Consider the following 24,152-nt stretch of genomic DNA (forward strand, 5'->3'; position numbering starts at 1 on the left):
CCTATTTAAAACTTGACATTTCTGTAGTTACATCGTGTACTAAGACCGACGGAAAATTAAAAGTTTTATAGCGCTTCTTTTAAGAGTCCTTTTCTTCGAGTCAAGTCTGGAGTCATTTCAGGTCGAGTCTGAATCTATAAAATGCTACTCGTGTCGAGTCACTAACTAGAGTGCCCATTTCTGCTATGTAATAATTTAATAATTTTTGCATACATTGTCTGATTTTGATCAGCAGTTTGTTCATTGTGTGAGGCCGATTACATAGATATCAAAGTTATAGTGCCACCAACTGGCAGCAGGAAGCAAGTGATTTTCCAAATCCTTTTAAGTCAGCCTCTAATTTTTACTCAATTTGCTTCAAATTTCATCAGAATAATGTTAAAACACGACAGATGTATGGTGTAGATGTTTCGGTATTACTTGATATCTTATATAGTGTTGTCATGGCAACGCAGCAAACTTTAATATTTTTTTCAGGTGTTTTTGAGGCACTTAGCATGATTAGAATTTCATGAAACTCAACACACACATCACAGTTATAGACAGTTAGACATTGGCAAAAACTCAGAAATGAGCAGTCACTCAGAATGATCAATAGCTAAATATAATGTTCAACATAAATGCAAGTACAATATATTCACAGTCATGTTTGGTATCTGAGAAGAGGTTCTGAGGTAACCTTTATTAAGGCTAAAACAAGTTTTATGACAGCAGTCTTATGAGCATGAATGGTGAAACAAGCAAGCAGCAAATAAACTTGATTATTAAAATAAACTTGGGAGACAATTTTAAAGACAACAGAATCAAGCTAAAACTGGAATTTAACACATACTAATAAGTATGTATTGTAAACCACTAAAATATATTGAAATAAAAATAACTTGTTTATTCGCAATTACTATAAAATGCTTAGTATTTCTTTATTTACTTCCTTTCTTTAAAGGCATATCATTGTTGTATTGGTAAACAGTAATTCTAACAGAGCTCTCTGGATTGAAATAACTTCAGATGAAAACAGCTCTTTAGATTAAATTCCATCCGGGAATGTATCTTTCTCTTTACAGAATGGGTGGCAAACTGAGTGTGTAAAAAATGATCTGTAGGATGCTGGCAAACGAAATCTTCCACTGGGCAGCCAAGACTGGTAGCTTTTCGGTGAACAAACATCATCAGACAGACTTTAGTCACACACAGAAAGGATTAGTCACACTACAAACAATATTTTTTTGTCAGACTGCTGGGGCAAATCATTTAAACAGCTTTGGACTTGTCATGAAAAATTTGTATTACTTGTTTTTCATCACAGATAAGATATTCTCTCTTGATATGTCCTTTGCTGTCTCAGCATCCTCTTCAGGGTTGAAGTCTGCATTCAAAATCTTGGTATCTGTAAACATGCAAACAAAATCTGAGCTTTTTGCTAAACAAAAATCATTTTCATATAAACAAAATGTGACCAAGGACACGCATTAGAAGCTCTTTGGCTGAAAAAATAAAAATAAATAAATACTGTAAATTTAGCAGCATAAATGTAGCCTATGTATTTTTATCCAAATAAACTTTCAAAGAAAGATGTAATTGTTTTTTATAGTGTTAGTTGGGTTTTCTGACCTTGTATCTTTATTATTTAATTAACATTATTTAATTATTATTTTACATGATCCTTTCAAATTAAAACGGATAATTTTTTTTTTTTAGATTTTAAGTTAATTTTTTGTGCTTTTTCACAACAAACATAATGAGAAAAAGCTAAATAATGCTTATGTCTTTAATGCCAGCAGAAGTGTTTCAAGATGTAGGAAACGCAAGTTCATGCTTGTACACTTTCATGACGGAAAGCAGCTTTGACTATTTGGTAGAAGTCAGCTGCGGAGCTTGCCAGCAGAAGTGTGTACTGAGAAAGCACAGCAGCAAAAAAGGGGGTGCTCCCATTCTGTAAATTATCTGGGATTAACTTTGATATGAATAAAGCGGTGTTAACATACTTAAATTATCCAGGTTTTAATGTAAACTCTATCTAAAAATAATGTCATCTACATTTACATTTATTTATTTAGCAGACTCTTTTATCCAAAGGATCTTACAATTGAGGATTACAATGAGTGATTCATCAAAAAGAGGCAAATAAATGCAGGAAGTGCTTGCAATACAAAGTTTCAGACATTGTTAAGATTAGTACAAACTAGACAGTGAGAGATTAAGGAAAGAGAAAGCTAAGTCAAATGGTGACGAAAGAGATTAGTTTTCAAGTGTCACTTGACGCATTCCAGATAGGGGTAGGAAGTTCATTCCACCAGCTAGGAACAGTGAATGAAAAAGTTCTGGAAAGTGATTTTGAGCCTCTCTTTGATGGTGTCTAGCCAAAAAGGAGCTAGCATATACACCGAAAACAATGTCATGACCTACCACACTTGCACAAGCTTTAAAAAAAACAAAAACAGAAATGCACACAGTAATCCAGAAATACATGCAAGATATACACAAAATACCTACAAATGGTGACACAGAACAGTAATTGCAATGAATAGACAGCCCAAGCATATGATGTAATGATGCCTTTTACAAACTAACTGCAAATGTTTATACAGTGTAAGTGCAATCCATTAAATATTGTTGAGCCAAATTTGGAATTACAAGAAAAAAATTAAAATACATATAACTGTAATACAAATCTATTGGATAAAATGAATTTAGCCCCCTGAGATCAAAAGAATGAATACTATTGGTTGTGAACACATAGCAGCACATGGGAGTTAAAGAAGTAAAGAAGCTGAATGGTCAAAAGCTGAAAGCACGCGTGGAATGAGCTTGTCCTACCCAAGTTTGTGTATTAAAAAAATAATAATTTTATTATTAAATATTATTAAAAATAATGTATTACTTAAAAAAAAAAACATTACATTTACATTTAGTCATGTAGCAGATGCTTTTATCCAAAGTGACTTACAAATGAGGACAATGGAAGCATCAAAATCAACAAAAGAGCAATAATATGCAGGTGCTATGACAATTCTCAGCCTAATGCAGTACATGTAGCAAGGATTTTATTTTAAATAATTATAAATAAAAAGAAAACAAATAGTCTAGAGAAAGCTAGAGTTAGATGCCTTTTATTAAAGAAAACAAATAGTTTAGTTAATTATATAATAAATAAAAAGAAAACAAATAGATAAAATAAGACAGAAATAATAGAAAGCTAGTGTTAGAGGTTTAAAAAAAAAAGAAGAAAACAAACAGAAAACTAATAGTGTAAGTCTTAAAGGGTTTTAAATAAGAAAAAAATATAAAATAGAACTAGAATAGAGAGTACTAGAGTTAGAGGGTCAAATAAAGATGGAAGAGATGTGTTTTTAGCCATTTCTTGAAGATGGCTAAGGACTCAGAACCTCGGATTGAGTTGGGTAGGTCATTCCACCAGGAGGGAACAGTTAATGTAAAAGTCTGTGAAAGTGATTTTGTGCCTCTTTGGGATGGTACAATAATGCGCCGTTTACTTGCAGAACGCAAGCTTCTAGAGGACACACAAGACACATAAGGCTCATTAAAAATTTATCTTGCAGTAGCATTCTGTATTAATTGTAAAGGTTTGGTAGAACTGGCTGGATGACCTGCCAAGAGAGCATTGCAATAGTCCATCCTGGACAGAACAAGAGCCTGAACAAGGAGTTGTGTAGCATGTTCCGAAAGATAGGGCCTGATCTTCCTGATGTTAAATAAAGCAAATCTGCAGGACCAGGCAGTTTTAGAAATGTGGTCTGAGAAATTCAGCTGATCATCAATCACAACTCCACGGTTTCTGGCCATCTTTGAAGGAGTTATGGTTGATGTGCCTAACTGAATGGTGAAATTGTGATGTGGCTTCTGGTGAGATAACAATGTGCGCAAGGTGGCTTCCGCTTCTCATCATTATTTTTTCGTAATTTCTTCACTTTGTTGTTTATTTATTAATTGTTGATTTTCTGTTGCTAACTGTTTACTATTTCACTGCCCTGTTTTGCTGGATGTCTGGACGCTTGGACTTGTATTTGAGAACAAAGTAAAGCAGCTAAAAGTGCAAAACAATAGACTTGTTTCAAGAAACAATGAGTTTATTTATAGCACATAATGTTGAAAAGGCTCAGTCTGCAAGTCCAATAGACTCAAACGTAGCTTTCCAAACTATGCCACTTACACCAGTTGTGAGAATAAAACCTACTAGTTTGACCAAATTTAGTTGTATCAAAAGAGATTTCTTCCGCTGGAAGATGGATTGGGAAGGTTTACAGAAACAAGGAAAACCAACTTGATCAGTAGAGGTCAAGAAAATCCAGGTCCTGGACAGCCTGGATGACAGAATTATTAAGGACCCGAGACTGTCGAATTATAGCACTGCCGAAGATTTGTTTAGAGTGCTGGAAAATGTATATGGCAACAAGGTAATAATCACGTGATCCAGACTGTTGAAAGAGCTCTATCTGACCTGACAGATCTTGGGAACACAGGTGCAATCAAGAACCCTCTCGTAATCAAGTCTATTGAGAGTAAACTGTGTGAATTTGTAAAAAGAGATTGGCTTATTTTTATGATTGACCCTGATAATGGTGTAACCCCAGAGAATCACTTTGACTTCCTGTTGAAGTTTTTAAGGAAGTTTTTAAGGAAGACATTCTTGAGAAGTTTGAACAGCTCAGAATTACAGTCAAGGTAGAGAAGCCAGACAAAACAGAAAATATGGTCCCACTTTATACTGTTTCCCTAATACCTGTGTACTTACATAGTAACTAGATGTGCATGTAGTATATAACCACAGTATAAGTACACATTGGTACATAGTATCTACAGCGCTAATGTTTGTGTAACTACACATTTGTAACAACCCACTGAATGGTATGTGTAAGTACAAATGTGTAACAGGACATTGGTGACAACACTTTTTGGTAATGAAAGTACAAATGTGTAACAGGACTAACAGCACTTTTTGTTAAAGAAAGTGTTACACTTTATATTAAGTAGACAATTCCTATGGATTTACCATGTAATTACTTTATGTTACACAGCAGCGTTATGTTAAGTTAGGCCTTACATATAAATTGTAGTTGGTGTCCAGAATGTTACACTTTATATTAAGTGGACAGTTCCTGAGGAATTACCATGTACGTACACTGGTATTACAGCGGTGCACCAACTCGAGATCCAACTCCTCCCACTTTACATATCCCTAAACCTACCCGTTTCCACCCCCTGGATCAAATTGTTCGAATTACTCTTATACATACTGTTGTTACAAAATGTAGTTATATAATTCCTGTTACACAAGTACTTAGTGAAGTGAAAAAAGTGTTGTTACCAATGTCCTGTTACACATTTGTACTTACACATGCCATTTTGAGGGTTGTTACATGTGTGTAGTTGCAGAAATATTACAGCTGTAGATACTATGTACCGATGTATACTTACACTGTGGTTACATACTATGTACACATCTAGTTACTATGTAAGTACACAGGTAATAGGAACAATATAAAGTGGGATCGAAAATAGATTTGAAAAGAGGCATGCATTTACAAGAACCATAAAGAAAGAATCTGATGGGTGTGCTGTGTGTGGAGCTGTAAATCGTACTCGGTTACTAACGTAACCTCGGTTCCCTTAGATACGGGAATGAGTACTGCATCGCTAGACGCTATGTGGAAAACTCCTTTTTCTCCGAAGACTGAAGACTTTTTCAATCACGCAGTGTGACTGCACGGCCATTGGTTCGTGCAGTAAATAAAAACGAACCAATGGCTCATCAGCGGCGCTGCACGAGCCTATGGCGGCAAAGCCCACCAGAAAGGGCGGGGCCATCTGGCTATATAAGCGGGCGCTTCGCCATAGGAAATCAGGCCAATTCGACTGAAGCGATGACCTGAGTCATGTAGTCTGAGTGGCATGGCACGGTACGCAGTACTCATTCCCGTATATAAGGGAAGCGAGGTTACATTAGTACGCTCCCTGTCGATACGTCACTCGTACTGCGTCGCAAGACGCTATGGGGAACAAATACAATCCCGCCATGACATGAAGAGAAACAACCAACATAAACTGGCCTTGAGCAATAAGGCTCAGAGGGACCAATTATGAGCAGGAAGAATCCTGCAGGAGGCATGAGGACCGAGCTCCTAGAGGTCAGTCCAGCCTGGATATCGTTTCAACGGTCATAAGTACAGCCTCAGCACCAGGAATGGGGCCAAGAGCGTTATTGAAGAATCAGGCGATGCCTGAGGGGACCACTTAAGATAGTTGTGTGTCCTTTAAGCAGAGAGAACCCGAGCCTGTAAGGCCGGGACATCCAAGTTATCTGGCAAATGTGGACGGCGAGGCCCAGCCGGCCGCCGCACAAATGTCTGCCATGGACAAACCATTAGACCATGCCCAGGAAGAGGCCACGCCTCTAGTGGAATGGGCTCTCACTCCAATGGGGCTCTGGAGGCCCAGGGAGGAGTATGCTAGTGCTGTAGCGTCAACTAACCATCAAGATATCCTGTACTTTGTGACCGGAGACCCCTTGGTACGGCTGCCAAAGCAGACAAAGAGTTGTTCCGATTGCCTAAAGGGCGCGGAAGAGAAGGTTGAGAAGGTTGAACTCTCGGTCCTCCTCAAAAGGGGGGAGTGCAGAGAGTGTAATAACCTGGGCCCTAAACAGAGTGTAGAGCGCCTTCGGGACATTAGAGTCGTTAGGCCCAAACTCAAGACAGGCAGGGTTCACAGAAAGAGCCTGCAAGTCACCTACTCGCTTCACCGATGCTAGCGCCAGTAGCAGAGTGGTCTTGAGCGACAGTGTTTTTAAGCTTGCAGATTGTAGTGGCACAAAGGGAGCGCACTTAAGGGCTCTCAAGACCGTGGGCAAGTCCCATGCAGAGACGGTGAGGGGTCAGGGTGGATGGAGCCTCCTAGAACCCCTCAGGAAACGGACAACCAGGTTGTTCCGGCCCACCGACTGTCCGGCTATAGGAGCGTGAGAAGCTGCTATAGCTGCCACATAGACTCTGAATCTTATCCAACAGCTCTTGTAAATAGGACAATATCACTGATATGTCACATGTTGTCGGGTCCTCGCCGTGGGCTTGACACCAGGCGGAGAAAACCGACCACTTAAGGGCATAGAGGCGTCTCGTGGATGGGGCCTGCCCAATGGTATTCAGGACATTCTCTGGGAGATCTATTGAGTCCCATTGAGTGCCCATAGATGCAGGTCCCACAGCTCGGGCAGGGGGTGCCAGATCGTTCTGTTCACCTGAGAGAGGAGGTCTCGTCTCAGGGGAATGGGCCACGGAGCCGCTATTAGCAGCTGAGATAAATCTGAGATCCAATGATGGTTCTTCCAGAGTGGGGCCACTAAAAGCACTTTGTGCTTGTGTTCCCTGATTTACCTAATTACTTGAGGAATCAGAGCAATCGGGGGAAAAGCATATAGAAGGAGGTTGGGCCATTCGTAGGCCAACGCGTCCTCGCTCTTCGAAAAGTAAATTTGGCAGTGAGAGTTGTCATTGGCGAAGAGGTCGACCTCTGCCCTGCCACAGATTCGCCAAATTTCTTGAACCGTCTGTGGGTGGAGCATCCACTCCTCGGAGGGGATGTTGTTCCGAGAGAGCATATCCGCTCCTTGGTTCAGCACGCCGGGCAAATGAGCTGCTCTCAGGGAACGCAGGTTGAGATGTGCCCATACTAAGAGGCGTTTCGCCATCTCGAAAAGGCATTTTGAGGTTAGCCCGCCCTGGCGTTTTATGTACCAGGACCTTCAGGACTGGCAGCAAGAACTGAAGAGCTCGACATACTGCCGTCATTTTGAGGCAATTGATGTGCAGCTGTCCTTCTGCGTTCGTTCAGGAGCCGAAGGTCGGTTCGACATCGCACAGAGCCCCCCAACCTGTGTTGGAGGCGTCCGTCATAACAACCTTCCTTCTGTAAACCAAACCCATTGTCACGCCTTGTTTGAACCACCGTAGGTCCTTCCAGGGGGCCAGGGATGACACGCAGGCCTGGTCCACCCTGATGTGGTGCGTCCATGACACCACGCATGGGGCGGAATTAGAGGTTTCTGCCAGTACTGAAGGGGTCTCATCCTGAGAAGACCCAACCAAAGAACTGGCAATGCGGAGGCCATGAGGCCCAGCATCCTCTGAAATGATTTGAGTGGGTAAAAGGCTCCAATTTTGAAGGGAACAGAGCAATCGGCAGCTCGCTTTGAAGGAAGCGAGCTGCCATATGGCCGATTTTCGCCGTCATGTGGGCTGAGTCGAAAACTGTCCCCAGGAACGAAGTTCGTTGGCTGGGGGACAGGGAGCTCTTGGCCAAATTGATCCTGAGTCCCAGGTCCTCCAAGTGACTGAGGAGGAGGGACCTGTGGGTTACCAGCTCTGCCTTCGCTAGAATGAGCCAGTCGTCGATGTAATTCAGGACACGGATTCCCATCTGTCTCAGATGGGAGAGAGCCACGTCTATGCACTTCGTAAAAGTGCGGGGAGCTAGAGCCAGCCCAAAGGGCAGGACTGTGTATTGATAAGCCACTCCCTCAAGAATCGTCTGTGATGGGGGGCTATCTGGATGTGAAAGTAAGCGTCTTTCAGATCAAGCGAAAAGAATCAGTCCTCTGGGCGAATTTGTGAGAGGATCTGCTTAAGTGTAGTCATTCTGAACGGCCGTCTCATGGTTCAGATGTCTGAGATCGAGGATGGACCGGAGGCCGCCATCTTTTTTGGGGACGAGGAAACAATGGCTGTAGAAGCTCTATAACTCTATATCTCTATAACTCCTTTTGCCAGCAATTTTTTTACCTCGGCTCGCAGAACGTGAGCGTTGCTGCTCAGCACTGAGGTGGAGACCATGCCGACCATGCCGCTGTACCGCGGGGGTCGTAGAGCGAATTGAAGTGTATAACCTCGTTCTATAATCCCCAGAACCCAATGAGACACTCCGGGGATGGCCCGCCAGGCCTCGGCCTGTGTGGCAAGGGGTTGAATTAGTTCAGGTGGTGAGTCACTCTGCGGGGACTCGACACACTCGGTAATTGGAAGAGGAAATTTGCTCTCTTTTTGAGGATGTTTGTTTTTTATTTTTCTCGCTATAACAGCGGCTGTATGTGGAGGCGCTTTTGGAAAGGGCCCGTGATTCACAACAGTTTCTGTGACAAACACACCGGCCTTGGCACCCGGAACTGAACGGGGTGCTTGAAGGCACAACAGAGGGCGTTTTGGGGTTGGTCCAGCCTTTGCGAGACTTTGCTCCCTCCTCTTCCTTCCTAGCGGATCAGGACGGCGACAGAGGCGCAGGGTCCAAGGTCAGCTTGGGCCGGGGTTCTTGACGCTTCAGATAGGGGTAGCGCTTGGCCGAGTGGGAGCGCTGCCGAGACTCAGGTTTCTGTGTAGGCTGAGCGGGCGACGGCGCAGGTTTAGCTGGCTGTTGCACTGGGGCAGGCTTGGGGCAACTAGCGGCCGTTGCAGAGCTGGACCGTTTCGGCAGGAAGTGTCGCATAGCTTGGGACGAATTCTGAGCTGTGGTGTATCGCTCCGCAAAGCCCTCGACGGCAGGTCCAAAGAGCCCCGTAGGGGAGACCTGGGAGTCGAGGAAAGGGACCTTGTCAGCCTCCTTGATCTCGGTGAGGTTTAACCATAATTGACACTCCAACATCACTAAGTTGGCCATTGACCTCCCTATGGACTGTGCTGTAGCCTTGGTAGCCCTCAGAGCCAGGTTGGTGGTGCTGCGCAGTTCCCTGAAAACTGCGGGATCAGGTCCGGACTCGTCCATGGTCTGGAGGAGTTTGGCCTGAATGACCTGGAGCACAGCCATGGGATGAAGTGCTGAGGCGGCCTGCCCGGCGGAGGAATATGCTCATCCAGCAAGGGCAGAAATTGTCCTGCAGGGCTTGGAGGGGTGAGCGGCCTTTGCTTTCCATCCGATGGTGGAGGGTGGGCAAAGGTGCGCAGCCACTGCCTCGTCGAGAGGGGGCAGCCTTTCGTAGCCCTTCTCTTTGGCGCCGTCCACTAAGGAGAGAGCAGAGGAAGAGTTAGAGCGAAGGCGGGCCGAATACGGAGCACGCCACGACTTCGTAAGTTCGTCATGGACCTCCGGGAAAAATGGAGAGGTTCGCTGATGAGGGGGCCGTACGGCGCCCCGGCAGGAACCATTCGTCCAGACGACTACGAGTGGGCTTCTCTGGTGTAGACCACTCCAAACCCAGCTCGTCGACGGCCTTAGAGAGGATGCGGAAGAGCTCTGCATCCATCCCTGGCTTCGCATCGCTGGGTTCGGCAGACGATGAAGGGGCGGGGTCGATAGTAGAGCCCGACATCTCCTCCGCGTCTGACGCTATTAGAGACATGCTGTCATCTAATAGCTCGTCCTCAATAGCGCCGAACGAGATCACGTCACTCGCACCAACCGAAGGACGTTGATCCGCGTGTGCTCGAAGAGGACGGGAGAATCCTCTCTGCATAGCGGGGGCGAGGCATGCTGGGTCTGAGCCGGCATGAGCTCGCTCGCCGCTGAGCGCTTAATCCCTTTACCCCGCCTGCAGCATTGTGCAGAGAGATCACTTTTACTCAGAACTCACTTTAAACCACCATCGAGTGTTTGTAATAACTTCCTTTTGCGATCACATGTGAATATATAGGCTACACTTTGGCCGGCCGCGGTACATTATAAAAGTAGCCCAAAAAACCGCAACCCACGGCTCTGTAATTTTTCACGCGACTGTATTTTCAAAATAGCCCAATTGTGCGGGGAAACCGCAACCTTGGCAACGCTGGTTCGCTGTACCCTCATCAAATATGAGTATACATATCTCTCGCGCACTGTTGCTCTCTCTCTCGCTCTCTCTCTCTCAGATACTCGCTCTCTCTCTCTCTATTTCGCTTCACTTTTGACTTATAATCACACAATCCCTGTGTCCCAATGTGCATACTATCCACCCTATCTGCCCTAAATAGTATTGAAAATTACTAATATCACATAGAATTTATCATGGATAGTGTGCACATTGGGACGCAGGCAATGATTTCCTTCTGCACTGTGATGACGGCAAAAAGTTGGGGTCAAACCTTATCAAACGATTAATTTGCGTAAAAAAAATATTAACGCGTTAAAATTTTTAGATTAATCACATGCGTTAACGTTGACAGCCCTACTTTAATGTATCGTATCGTTGGCTATGCATCGAGATGCACATCGCATCAGCCTCAGTTATGAAGATGCACATCCCTATCACAGACAATTTGACACTTAGTTTTGTTATTGAGAGGGGGTTGGATAATTCCAATTGGATTACACATGATTGGCTGCTTAGAAAGTGCTGAAAGATCTCACACCCCATAGTATATCTAGGCTGCCACATCATAAAGCTCCGTCTTTGTTTTGTGTCCTTAATTTAGCCTATTTTGAAGGATGCATCGGGTGTATCCTTTGCATTAATGCATTAACAAACAAAGATTCCAATTTATGAAAAATGAATTAGCTGAAAATGATTTCACACTGAGCATGTTCAATTTCATTATGCAAGGCAAAAAAATATATTTTTGAGCTAAGGCATTATGATTTGTTTTGTTATAAACTAATCAAATATCTAAATCACAATGCTAAACTGTGCATAATGTAAACACTGGGAGACCACAGACAGTTGTTATTACCAGTACTGCATTAATTGAAAGTCAAAAAATAATATTAAGTATTTTTCAAAATTATACTTTCATTGGTATTTTCGTGCCATGGCCGCAGGGGGTTTTGTGATGCAGACATGCACACTTACTAGACTATCTCATTCTAGCGTTTAATGCTGAGAAGGACTGGTTTGGGAAGATGCATCCTCACTAGGATATGTCCTTTTGTTTCAGAAGCACCCACTATATCTTTATCAATTGAATCATTGTCTCTAGTGATTTATAGTAATAATTAATAATTTGTTACATTTATATAGTGCTTTTCTGGGTACTGAAAGCACTTTTACATGGGAAGGAGGAATATCCTCAACCACCACCAGTGTGCAGCATCCACCTGGATGATGCCATATTGCACCAGAACGCCCACCACACACTAGCTTATTGGTGGAGAGGAGACAGAGTGACTAAACCAATCAGTGTACGGGGATGATTAGGAGGCCATGATGGTCAGAGGCCAATGGGCAAATTTGTCCAGGATGCCGGGGTTACACCCCTACTCTTTTTCAAAGAATATCCTGGGATTTTTAATGACCACAGAGAGTCAGGACCTCGGTTTAACGTCTCATCCGAAGGACGGTGCTTTTTACAGTATAGTGTCCCCGTCACGATACTGGGGCATTAGGACCCACACCGACCACAGGGTGAGCACCCCCTGCTGGTCTCACTAACACCTCTTCCAGCAGCAACCTAGTTTTCTCAGATCTCCCATCCAGGTACTGACCAGGCTCAACCCTGCTTAGCTTCAGTGGGAAACGAGTCTTGGGCTACAGGGTGATATGGCTGCTGGCTTTTGGATAAAAAAACAAATATTTAAGAACAAAACACTGCTGTGTTATTCAGAGGAACAATCGTTCTGCTGTGACTCTGTTTAGAACAATTTCGGAGCAAAAACAGTTAATATTGACAATATTGTGTCTTAACTTAGGGTGTATTCACACCAGGAGTCCGTTAGTTCACTTGCTTTGGTCCGGACCAAATAGAATGTTTTTTTGTTTTTGTTTGGTGCGGTTCGCTTTCACACTGCCCTTTTTTCAAGTGAACCAGTAATTGTAAACAAAACCACACGTGTACCAAGGTCATCAATTCATTGCACAGAAATTCTCAAGCAGGGAAAAGCAGGAAGTTCGAAAACAGGCTAATCATGGAGATTTTTCATAGTGCAATTGTTATTATTTTACTGATTTTCTTTTATCAGCTACAAACGCAATATGCAGACACCTATGAACATCAGATGAGACAATGTCATCTATACCATGTTGTAACAAGGATTTTGCGAAGACGAAGAAGTGCTGCAAGACGGTTCCGACGGAGAGAGCTTGCTTTTATGTGCGCCTACCATGGCATATTGACAGTAGCACTGCGCAGAACACGGATCAGGTATAAAGAAAGCGAAAGTGAAACCTAAAAAAAAAACGTGCATAGGAGAGCGATTGCAGGCTTTCGCACGTGTAAGCTAACTGCACGATCGCCCGAAAACACCACCCCCTGCTCAACGTGATTTGTGGCCCCTAGAAATTTAAATTGTTCATACAATTACAATCACTGCTATTATTATTGCATACTAATATGTGTTGGCATTTCATCACCCCTAATTACATAGTAAAAATCATGTTGCACTCTGCTTAGGCACACAGTGCTTTTTCACCATATTTGGTTCGTTTGGAACCGAACCGAGACCACCTCTTCAGCTGGGTCTCGGTTGGTGCGCACCAGAGTGCGATTACTGTATTCACACCTGCCCAAAAGATCCGCACCAAAGGGGGAAACGAACCAGAGTTTGTTTTAATCGAACCAAACAAGACAGGTGTGAATACACCCTTAAGCTTAAACTTAGCCTATGTTTTGATTTATTATTTATTTAATAATTTTAATTATTAAATTATAATTAATAATATAATATTTATTAATTACATATTAATATTTTATATATATATATATATATATATATATATATGTGTATGTGTGGCACAATATATCATTACACCAACCTTCATATGTATGCAATGCGAAAATGTAAGCTATAAAACAAGCATGTGGCAGTCAGTTCTTTACCTTTCTGCTCTTTGGTCTGTTCTGTGTTTTTTAGCACTCCCCTCTTGGCCTCTTCAAACTGTCTCTGTTCAGTCAAACTTTTATTGAGCACTTGACTGAGCACTGACTCTCCTTCTCCCATTAAAAACATGCTTTTAAACTTATTATAAAGCATTGTGGCTTTGTCCATCACATCCTGGCTGGCTTTAAACCTGCGGATCTGTAAAGGCACAGTATAAAACTATGAATAATTTTCAGTTAACTTTTTTTTTTTTTTACAATTATAATTTATTTAATTTATAAACATGACTTTTGTCCAATGTTGGCCAGAAATGTTTAAATCATACCTTTTTAAGAGTAGCTATTAGTTCACAGTGTTTCTGAAGATGTTGAGTAGTAACATGCAATGAACTCAACTCATCCAATGCAACTAAACATTTCCTCACATCCTAAAAATGGAGACAGTGAAGATTCACTTACACAACCATAATTACATAAACAAGAAGGTTAATACATTAATTTCAAAGTGAGCATGAGCAAATTGTTATACACACAATGTCAATATCAGTCGATGTAGGTGTCAGCTGACAACATTACAGAAATTAAGTTTAAAAGAGTTTTTAAGTTTTACAAGAATGAAAAAAAAACAACAAAAAAAAACAAACAAAGAACTGGAGCCTGGACTTACAAGGTGATCAATCTTCAAAGATGTTTTAATATCCCCGTGCAACTTCTGCAGTCTGGACTCTGCAGAAACATCTTTATTTGAAGAATTTAAAAAGTAAAAAACAATGTTTCAACAAGTTTCATAATAAATAGGTAATTAGGTGACTATCTAGGGACTGCATAGCACTTCACTACTTATTGCCTTACCCTTTCTCTTGTCTCCTTTTCTGTCATCTCTCTTTCCATCTTTTCCTAACCTGCAAAAAAAAAAAAAAAAAAAAAAAAGAATAATTTTTTACTTTGCTATCTAAAGGGACTATATGTAATAATTTTCATGTATTAATTGCTTTTTAACAAAAAAAAAAAACTTGTAACAAAACTTACAAAACCTACTGAAAAAATATTTACGCTTATCTGAAGCTTATCTAGTTTCCTAAATTCTATTTTGATAGATAGATCTGTAACTGTTAACCTTTGAAATTTGGCTGCTTTTCGTAGCCGAGTCATATTACAGGATATGTTAGGATGTCAACCAAAGAAGATGCATAGCAATTTTTAACCTTAATGGATTATACAGTTGTGGAATTAGTTTTTTTTTTGCTGTAGCACCCCCCTTTGCTGGAATTCTATGAAACTTGGTGTGTATCCTCAGAATGCCCTATTGTCCATGTGTGTCAAATTTTGTTAAGCTTGAATATTGTGTTCAGCAGTTATAGGTCAATTTGTACAAATAGGCATTGCCTGACCAACTAATTAACTAATATCTTTGCAATGCTTTCATGAATCACAATTATTTTGATAACTCTTTGTCATGCGTGTCTGGGGAGGACTCGTAGGTGAAAATTCATGCAAGCTGAACAGCCTAGGAGGAGTTTGAAAAAGTTAAATTTTTGGAAAATTCTAAATTGGACACTCATTTTCATTAGGCACATAGAAAGAATATTTATATTTTACATTTACATTTATGCATTTAGCAGATGCTTTTATCCAAAGCGACTTACATTCCATTCAAGTTACAGGTTTTACATTTTATCAGCTCTTGCTTTCCATGGGTATCGAACCCATGACCTTGGCGTTGCTAGCGCCATGCTCTACTATTTGAGCTACAGGAAAGATTATGTATTATTATATATAATCTATATCATTTTGTAGATTATATATTTTATAGGTCACGCGTTAATGTTTTAGAGGTGAAAAAATAACTTTGTTTCTAGCCCTAATTCCAATGCCAGCTAGTGACCTCCAGGTGTATGTCTGTGTGCCTGAGCAGCGGGTGGGATTTCTGATCATCGCACCACGTATGGTATCTCCCGGACTTACAGTCTCTGTATTAAAAAAATAAAAATTAGTGATGTGACACGTGGCCAAGTATGGTGGAATTTATATCGAATATGCTTGGAATTTGTGCTCTGCATTTATCCCATTCAAGTGCACACACAGCAGTGAGTAATTATGTGTGCTATTTGATAGCAATCTTTCCTTTGAAAGCCACGTTTCTAGAATTTGTAAAACCAATTTTTTTTCCATTTCAAAAATATATCTAAATCGACCCATACTTACAATGTCAAATGCAGAAACGTTAATTCATGCATTCATGACCTAAAGGAGATTATTGTAATGCTTTATTGGGTGGTTGCTCTGCGCGCTTAATAAACAAACTCCAAAATGCAGCAGCTAGAGTTCTTACTATTACCAGGAAGTATGACAATATTAGCCCGTTTCTGTCAACACTGCATTGGCTCCCTTGTACACATTTCAAAATCTTACTAATTACTTATAAAGCCCTGAATGGTTTATCTCCTCAATACTTGAGCGAGCTCATATCTCATTATAGTCCTTCACATCCGCTGCAATCTCAAAACTTTGGCCATTTGATAATACCTAGAATATCAAAATCAACTACGGGTGGCAGATCCTCTTCCTATTTAGCTCTGGAACAATCTACCTAACATTGTTCGAGAGGCAGACACACTCTGTCAGTTTAAATCTACATTAAAGACCCATCTCTTTAACCACATAACACACTTACACATTTCTATTATTCAAATCCGTTAAATGATTGTTAGGCTGCATTAATTAGGTCAACCGGAACCGGGAAGACTTCCCATAACACCCAATGTACTTGTTACATCATAAGAAAAGTGGCATCTACACTAATATGACGTCCTGTTTGTTGCTGCCGCGTGTTTTCAGTTTGAGCTCCGTCAAGTAAATTTTTATTGTCTATTTTCTATCTTTAAAGAAATTTTATACACCATAATTTTTGTTTCTATAACATGTGATTATATCCCCTATATGGGGATATAATCATTCTATCAATCAATCATATCATTCTACAACAAAAACAATCAGAGAGCATTGTTATCACTAGTTTTATTTTGATTTCCCGAGTCCGCTATTAGCTTAGAGCCTGTTAGCATTGACAGCGTGGCTGCCGCTAATCTCGCTTACATTGCTAATACTCTATTCACACACATTACATTCTTTCACTGTTACTTGCTTTAATGGCAGATTTGTGTCTACCTTTGAGTGCAGGTGTGGACGCATTCGAGCTGCATTCATTGCCAGGACACAACAGACCCTGGGTGCACCGGCAGCGGAAGCCGCAAGCCAGGCCCCTGGCGACAACCTCTCCACCCGGAACCGCTTTGCTCCCCTCAGCGAGACGGAACGCGACTCCATCGTCCGGCACGTCCGTGCTACGTTAGTTGAAAGTAAAGTGCACACTCACTGTTTCCCTGGTGCTTGTGTTCTCTATGTTTCTGCGCAGATACCCGCGATCCTGAACGGCGACAAGAGTGTAGCAGCTGTTGTGATTCACGCGGGGGTTAACGACACGAAGCTGTGGCAGACGGAGACACTGAAAAGGGACTTCAGGAGCCTGATCGAGACGGTACGCAGCACATTGCCTGCGACGACAATCATCGTGTCAGGACCGCTTCCCATGTACCGATGAGGACAGGAAAGGCTCAGTAGACTTTTTGCTTTAATCGAATGGTTATTGTCATGGTGTAACATGATGGCTTGCACCCCTGCAGAGTCAGAGCGGATCTCCTGTCGGACAACATCTAAAGGACGCTACGCTCCATATGACTAGTAAGCAAATTCTCAAATAACTGTTGACTTTTTTTCACCCACTTAAATGATAGAAGTACTTGCGTTGTCCAATCTATAAAGACTGTCTGTTCCCCGAATAGTGAGGTCAAAATATAAATTTTATGCAGGATCTAGAAAAATCTGATCGTGATTAAACCAGACAAATGGTAAATAAATGAACAGAATTTTGATGTACTCTGTTTGGCTGAAACCTGGCTTAAACCAAATTATTATATTGGTCTAAATGAGTCTACTCCACCAAGCTACTGTAAAAAGCATGAGCCCCATCAGACTGGTCGTGGCGGCAGTGTTACAACATTATATAGTGATATTCTCAGTGTTGTAGTGCCTAGTAGACCAGGACACACACACAAAATAATTTCAAGACAGCACATTCCTTAGCAGGAGTTAAGACTTCCACTCCCAGCATCTGCATTTGACTGGCTGGCCGATTTCCTGCCCTAAATCTCCTTATCTCAGGAGACCTCTAAAAACCAGGATACATTTGAGGGAGCATCTGGACGTATTCCAGAACAGGACTTTACTGTGGCTTTCTTATCACTTAAACATAATTCAACCAGAAATAGGACAAAGACCTCTGGATCTGGACACGACCTCCTGACTGCTTAACAAGTAATTCAATGATTGTATCAACCAGGAGAGACAGTTTTACAACTGACGTCCGAGCTAAGAAAATCTCCAGAGAATGACATTCACCAGAATCACCAGATCTCCACGAGAATGACATTCCCACGACCTCCCGTTTCTTCCCAGCAGAGAAACGCACCTTTTCTTCTTATTGGCAAAACAAAGAAGATCGGACCTTTATGGGTGTTCCGAAAGACATAATAATTGTTGCTGCTACTGAAAGCAACATATATATATATATAACAATATATATTGAGGTTGTGTGTTTATTTTATGTCTTTCATATGCTTGGTGTGATTATTTAGAAGGTAGCATGTTAATCGATGCATTAACCCATGTAGTATATAAAATTAAGGTATGTACTTTGTGTATAATAAATACCTGTTGTTTGATTTTGAATGAAAGCTAGTTGCGTCAGCAATAATTTGGTGTGGATGAAAGTTGACTTTTCTCATCGTAATGTATGATTAAAACACTTATAAGAATCTGCTAGGATATGTCCTACATTTTATGAAATAACTCCGCAAAGGATTTATGCACGGAAAACAAAGCCGTGCGGGGCGGGGCTCCGCCCTACAGAAACGCTTGTGATTGGATCAAACAGCAAAAGGAGCGGACTGAAATTAAAGACAGTTAAAGACAGACGCCCAGCTTTGCTTAGTTGCTTGCTGTTTGAAACTTCGGCTCCTCATCTGATCACGCTGTTAAGCGCTCTCAGCTATATACCATCTGGCAAGGATGCACACATGCCTTCAAAGTTCTGACCAAAGAAACTTTTAACACCTGAAGCCGAAAGAACTCTAAACAGACTTCCTAAGCGCATCATCACGTCAAAGAGAAACCAACCAATTGCAAGAGGGAATCCCCAGTGACATCACGCAACAGCGATTTCAGCAGCCAATCCGCACCCGGGGTTCCCTCAACCAGGAAAGGAACAAAACAACTCAGAGCAAGTAATCAAATAATTCTTCATAATTCTGCTGGAAACTGGTTGCATTCATCTTTAACCCTCTGCGGTTGACAAACGCGTATACGCCTTTTGGGGAAGATTTTCCTGATAAGGCAGAAATGAGCTTGAATTACTCTGCCATTTTTGATCGTTCAGATAAGAGCAATACAGAATTCGAATCTGTAAGGGGTCTACTTTTATTTGTATACACTCATAATAACAACTAAACTTTGTGCTTTTGAAGAATAAAGAAAACAAACAGGGTGCGCTCTCTGTCTTCTCCATCTCCGCAAACTGTTTTCAGTAACGCGTCACTAAAATGAAGTGTAACTCAGCGAATACTCAACACACAGACATGAGAGTTATATCTATAGAAAGCGTGAAGTGTCTTCTTTCAAATAAAGTAAGTCATATCAAAAACAAATATTCTGTGATGAAGTAATCTGTAAGAAACCAACACGATGTTCAGTCTGTCCCGTCTAACTCATTATTTTTAATGCGATCCTGCCCCCTCGCCTTCACATGTAAATAACAACGTGATCCGCGCGCGCTTGGAGATGCCCAACATAAACACAGAGTGAAGAGATCACACATCGCTGCTACTGTTCGTTTCTGGAAGAAGACGCGCTGAGTAAAGGCTGGATTTCCCTTAAAATAAGAGCAAGAGTTCATCAAGTAGAGAAGATCGATCTGATGAGTAAGTAATGCTTCTTTTTTGCATTAGTTAACGTGTTATTGTGACATAAACTTGAACACATTACTAGTTGGGTTGTTCCCAAACTACAATACGATGAATGCTACGCATATAAGAAAGTTTAGACCATGTTTATTATTAATAATCTGTTCACAAATATATTTTAATAGCGTGCTAAATGATAACAATTAGTTCTCAGATATAAAATATATTTTTATAGTGCAAAGTTCATCCTTTTATAGTAAAAATCATGCGTGAGTCTATGACTGCAGAATCATATCTTCTATAATATAAAATCATACATGATGTTCAGGATGGCTATATGACTACAAAATCATAGTTGGGTTTTCCCCAAACTATAATTCCTGACTAAAATGTTTGAAATCCAGTAAAACATTTTGAATATGATGGGCAAATTATTGTATTTAAATTTCTTACGGCGCGAGTATGTTTTCATGCTCCATATAAAACAATAAAAGTAATATGAGAGTACATTGTAACATGATGAATGCTACGAGTCTAAGTATGTTTAGAACATGTTTATGATTAATAGCCTACTCTGTTCAAAAATACATTTTAATAGCGTGCTAAACAATAATAATTAAGTTTCACAAAAATAAAATGTCTTTTTTTTTTTACGATTGTTACAGGTCGAACAAGACGTGAGACGTGCGGATCCATATGTAAACATTTATTTATAAACATAGTCAATTCACAGGCAGGGTCAAACGACGGCAGACAGGTATGGCATGGGCAAGACACAGAGTAATCCTAGGGCAAGCGTGGGTCGACGATCGGTGAACAATATCCAATAGGGCAAGGCAGAGAGATAATCCAGGTACACAAGCAAAGATCCAAACGAGGGGCAAACAGAGTCCAAACGGCAAGGCAAAGGGGTAAATCCAGGAAACGTGGGCAGGAATCAAACACAGGAAAACAGGCTAGGCAAGACTAGGAATGGCTTGGTAAAGTAGCTATCGACAGAGACTGTGATAAATGCTAAACAATACTCGGCCCTGACAGAGAGGAAGTCCAAGGCTTATAAAGCGTGTGTGATTGAGTGATAGTTCTCAGCTATGAGTGTGATTAGTGTAATCAGCTGTGTGTGTGTCGTCAGTGCAATGGATGATGGGAAATGGAGTCCAATGTGCTGTGTAGTGTGATAGTCCATGTGGTGAGCGGGTGACCTCTGGTGGTGAACAAATGGAGGTTCATGGCCAGGATTCGTGACAACGATAATACAAAGCATGCATGAGTCTATGGCTACAAAACCTATATATATATATATATATATATATATATATATATATATATATATATATATATATATATATATATATATATATATATATATATATATACAGATGCTCCTGATATAAACATGCTCAGTTTTTTTTTTTTTTGGTTGTTTGTATTTTATTGAATCAGATACCTGCACCACAGATGATGAATCCTGCTGACTTTCAGTCTCTTCCAACTGTTTTCCTCTGAGAGCGCTACACCAACATCAGATGTTCAACTACACTGATATTCTATGGTAAAACAAGATCCTTGACTACTGATTATGTTTTTTTTCTTCTTGAATCCATGGAAAGTAGCAGAAACACTTAAATAACACGTAAATATCAGGTATGATTTATTTGTTTCACTTGTTGAACAGAATCTATTGCAGGAATGAGTCAAAGTCTGTTCACATCTCTGTGGTTAGATCAGTGTGCACAATAATGTGTCTTTGACCTTGATTATGTATGTTTTGATTATACTGTGTTGTAAATAAAATACAAATAATTTTAAAAACCCATTTTTTCAATCTCCTCACATTCTCTCTTACCTGCCTAGTCACAGTCATAATGATGGCCCATTAGCAGCCTTTAGGGGAGGGCCCTTTGTCTCTCAGGTGAGAATCACTTAATATTCAAAGCCATTACCACTCCCTCGCATATTGGCTTTCAATCACAAAACATGTCTTTAAAAATTTAAATAAATGTATTGTTTTCTGTGAGCAAATAAACAAGATGATTTTAACATAATTTTGAAGCAAAAATTCTAGGCTACAAGATCCAGTTCTCAAAAGTCTTGTGAACAATTGTTCTGTATGTGTTTTATGGTCTTATTTCAGTGACTTAAAAATGTTAGTTTTTCACTAACCACGCATAAACGTTGATTTCTCAAAAACACAATCATGTACATAAATGCTGCTAACATATTATTGTAGCCCAGTTTGTGCTGTTTACAGTGTTATTAGACTTTAGCCATTTATATTTTTATAAGCAACTGACAAATGCACAAATGTCAGGGCATGTTGAAAGTTCTCCAGGCCCCCAAAACACCCTCAGACCCCAGAGGGTTAACCTGTTAACCTTCGCCCCCCATTTTGGGCCTCACAGGTGAAAATAACCTACCTAAATTAAAACGGTAACAGTTCCTGACAAAGTGTGCTACACAAACAAATTAGGTATCCTTGGAAAGAAGACACTCTAGGCTTTACTATCCATCATCCAGAGTTGATAATGCTCAAAAAAATAAAAAGTTATAGACACTGACGTGCCTTGAAAAATATTTTTCCACACTGAATGTTTTTTTTTATTTCATATACAAATACATGAAATAAGTCCTGGAGCAATCCAGAAAAGTAATGGATTGAAAGCCACATGTCTCATGAGTTTATATTTCAAATTTGAAGAAGATACCATGAAAAATGAGATTCCTGCAATATTTTTTCTGAAACTATTTATAGTCCTCCCACCCCCGTTTGAGGAAAAATAACCACCAAATGGATTGCAGAATTATACAAACTATTTTAGTCATTATACATATTCCTGCATAGTTTTTCAATTACAAAATAATACACAGAATTTTAGACATCATATAAGTGATTTATTTGAGCACTAAAAAATTACAAAAATAATTATTTGAGTAATAAAAAAGGAAAAAAAAATAGAAAATAATGCTTTGTATATAGTATGTATACTGAAGTATTCTGATTGCCAGACATGAAGTGATATTGCTAGACATGGTCATACAGTCAGTAATCACACGCTGATGTGCTTCCATACAGATGACAATCAAACAGATGGGTCATATAATCAATAATAGCTGATCATTGAATCACAATGATAGCCATCATAGAGTCGGTAATAAACACACTGATGTTCGTCCATACATATGATAATCATGCAGATACGGCCACATTCCCCACACACACATATAAAAAATGTAGAAGAAAAAACATTTAAAAAATATAAACAGAAAACAACATCAGGGATTGTAGGTGTAATAACCAGCGCTCTCTCTACCTTCAATACCATGACTGAGGTGAGACCCTTGAGCAAAGCACCGAACCCGCAACTGCTCCCTGGGCGCCCCAGCATTGGCTGCCCACTGCTCCGGGTGTGTTCTCACTACTGTGTGTGCACTTGGATGAGTTAAATGCAGAGCACAAATTCCGAGTATGGAACACCATACTTGGCCACACGTCACTTCACTTTTTCACTTTAAAAAACAAAAAACAGGGATGTGATTTTATACAGATTTCTGTATAGACTTGATCAGTGTCGCGTCATAGCTGTGTGGGCGGAGTCAGCTTGGGGAAAAACGATCCTTTCCCCCCTCATTGGAAAAGCATAGTGTTGACCCACAATGGTCTACATAAAATAATTTTTGCTGCTCGACAGAACAAGATGCATCAAAAAAACTGAGCCGTATTGGGTCGGACTGTCCGTACAGTATCTGTGACTGGACAAACGACTCAACGGAATGGCCAGAGGTGTTGTTTTTGTTACATGATTGAGTGTACAGGCAAGAGACAGCTTACTACAAGCCTATATGTGACGGCTTGTGAAAATAAACATTTGTCGCTTTGTTGTGCTTAATTTTAACAAAGTGATAAAGACTAGAGTAAAAGCCTGTCATACTTTTTATTGATATATTAAACATTGACAAAACATAGGTAACATTAAAGGTCTACTGAAATGCACAGCATTATGTGGTGTGTGCTAAACGTATAGCCTAATAATTTTTACAAATACACGCCGTAAAATAAAAAGATATAAAATAACATGAAAATATCCCTTATGAAAATGAACCGTGGTTACAACCAAAAAACATGGTTACTATAAGTAAACCATGGTAAAAAAAAACCATTAAATAAATGAGTTTAAGATAGTTTAAACATGGTATTTGTAGTAAAACTGTGGTTATAGGCTACAACTGGTAATAAAAACGCCCAAAAAAAGACTACTATTAGACTACGGTTAGACTACTATAGCCTAATTTTACTATAGTAATACCATTGTTAATTTTTGCAAGGGATTGTGTATAATAATCTGAAATAAATATTTTAATAGATTATGACATTTACATCACAAAATATCAGGGAGTGACAGTTATTTGA

The 24,152-nt window shown here is 40.3% G+C and overlaps 1 protein-coding gene across 2 annotated transcripts in view; it reads right to left on the reverse strand.

The window, feature by feature from the left end:
* Positions 1-584: 584 nt before the first annotated feature.
* The window catches only part of LOC306872861 (PC4 and SFRS1-interacting protein-like), a 98,646-nt gene continuing 75,078 nt past the window's right edge, over positions 585-24,152 (reverse strand). Inside the window, exons 10-15 of one of the 2 annotated variants that reach the window (XM_079421743.1) lie at positions 14,580-14,624; positions 14,395-14,465; positions 14,054-14,155; positions 13,728-13,926; positions 1,291-1,387; positions 585-1,148 (exon numbers count right to left, since the gene is read on the reverse strand). In XM_079421743.1, the coding sequence (XP_079277869.1) occupies positions 1,028-1,148; positions 1,291-1,387; positions 13,728-13,926; positions 14,054-14,155; positions 14,395-14,465; positions 14,580-14,624 (635 nt within the window). In that variant the 3' untranslated portion in view covers positions 585-1,027. The remainder of the gene's footprint in view (positions 1,149-1,290; positions 1,388-13,727; positions 13,927-14,053; positions 14,156-14,394; positions 14,466-14,579; positions 14,625-24,152) is intronic. The other variant, XM_079421744.1, reaches the window with a different exon arrangement.

This window comes from Barbus barbus (genome assembly GCF_936440315.1).
Source record: "Barbus barbus genome assembly, chromosome: 7".
In the NCBI taxonomy this organism is placed as follows: Eukaryota; Metazoa; Chordata; class Actinopteri; order Cypriniformes; family Cyprinidae; genus Barbus; species Barbus barbus.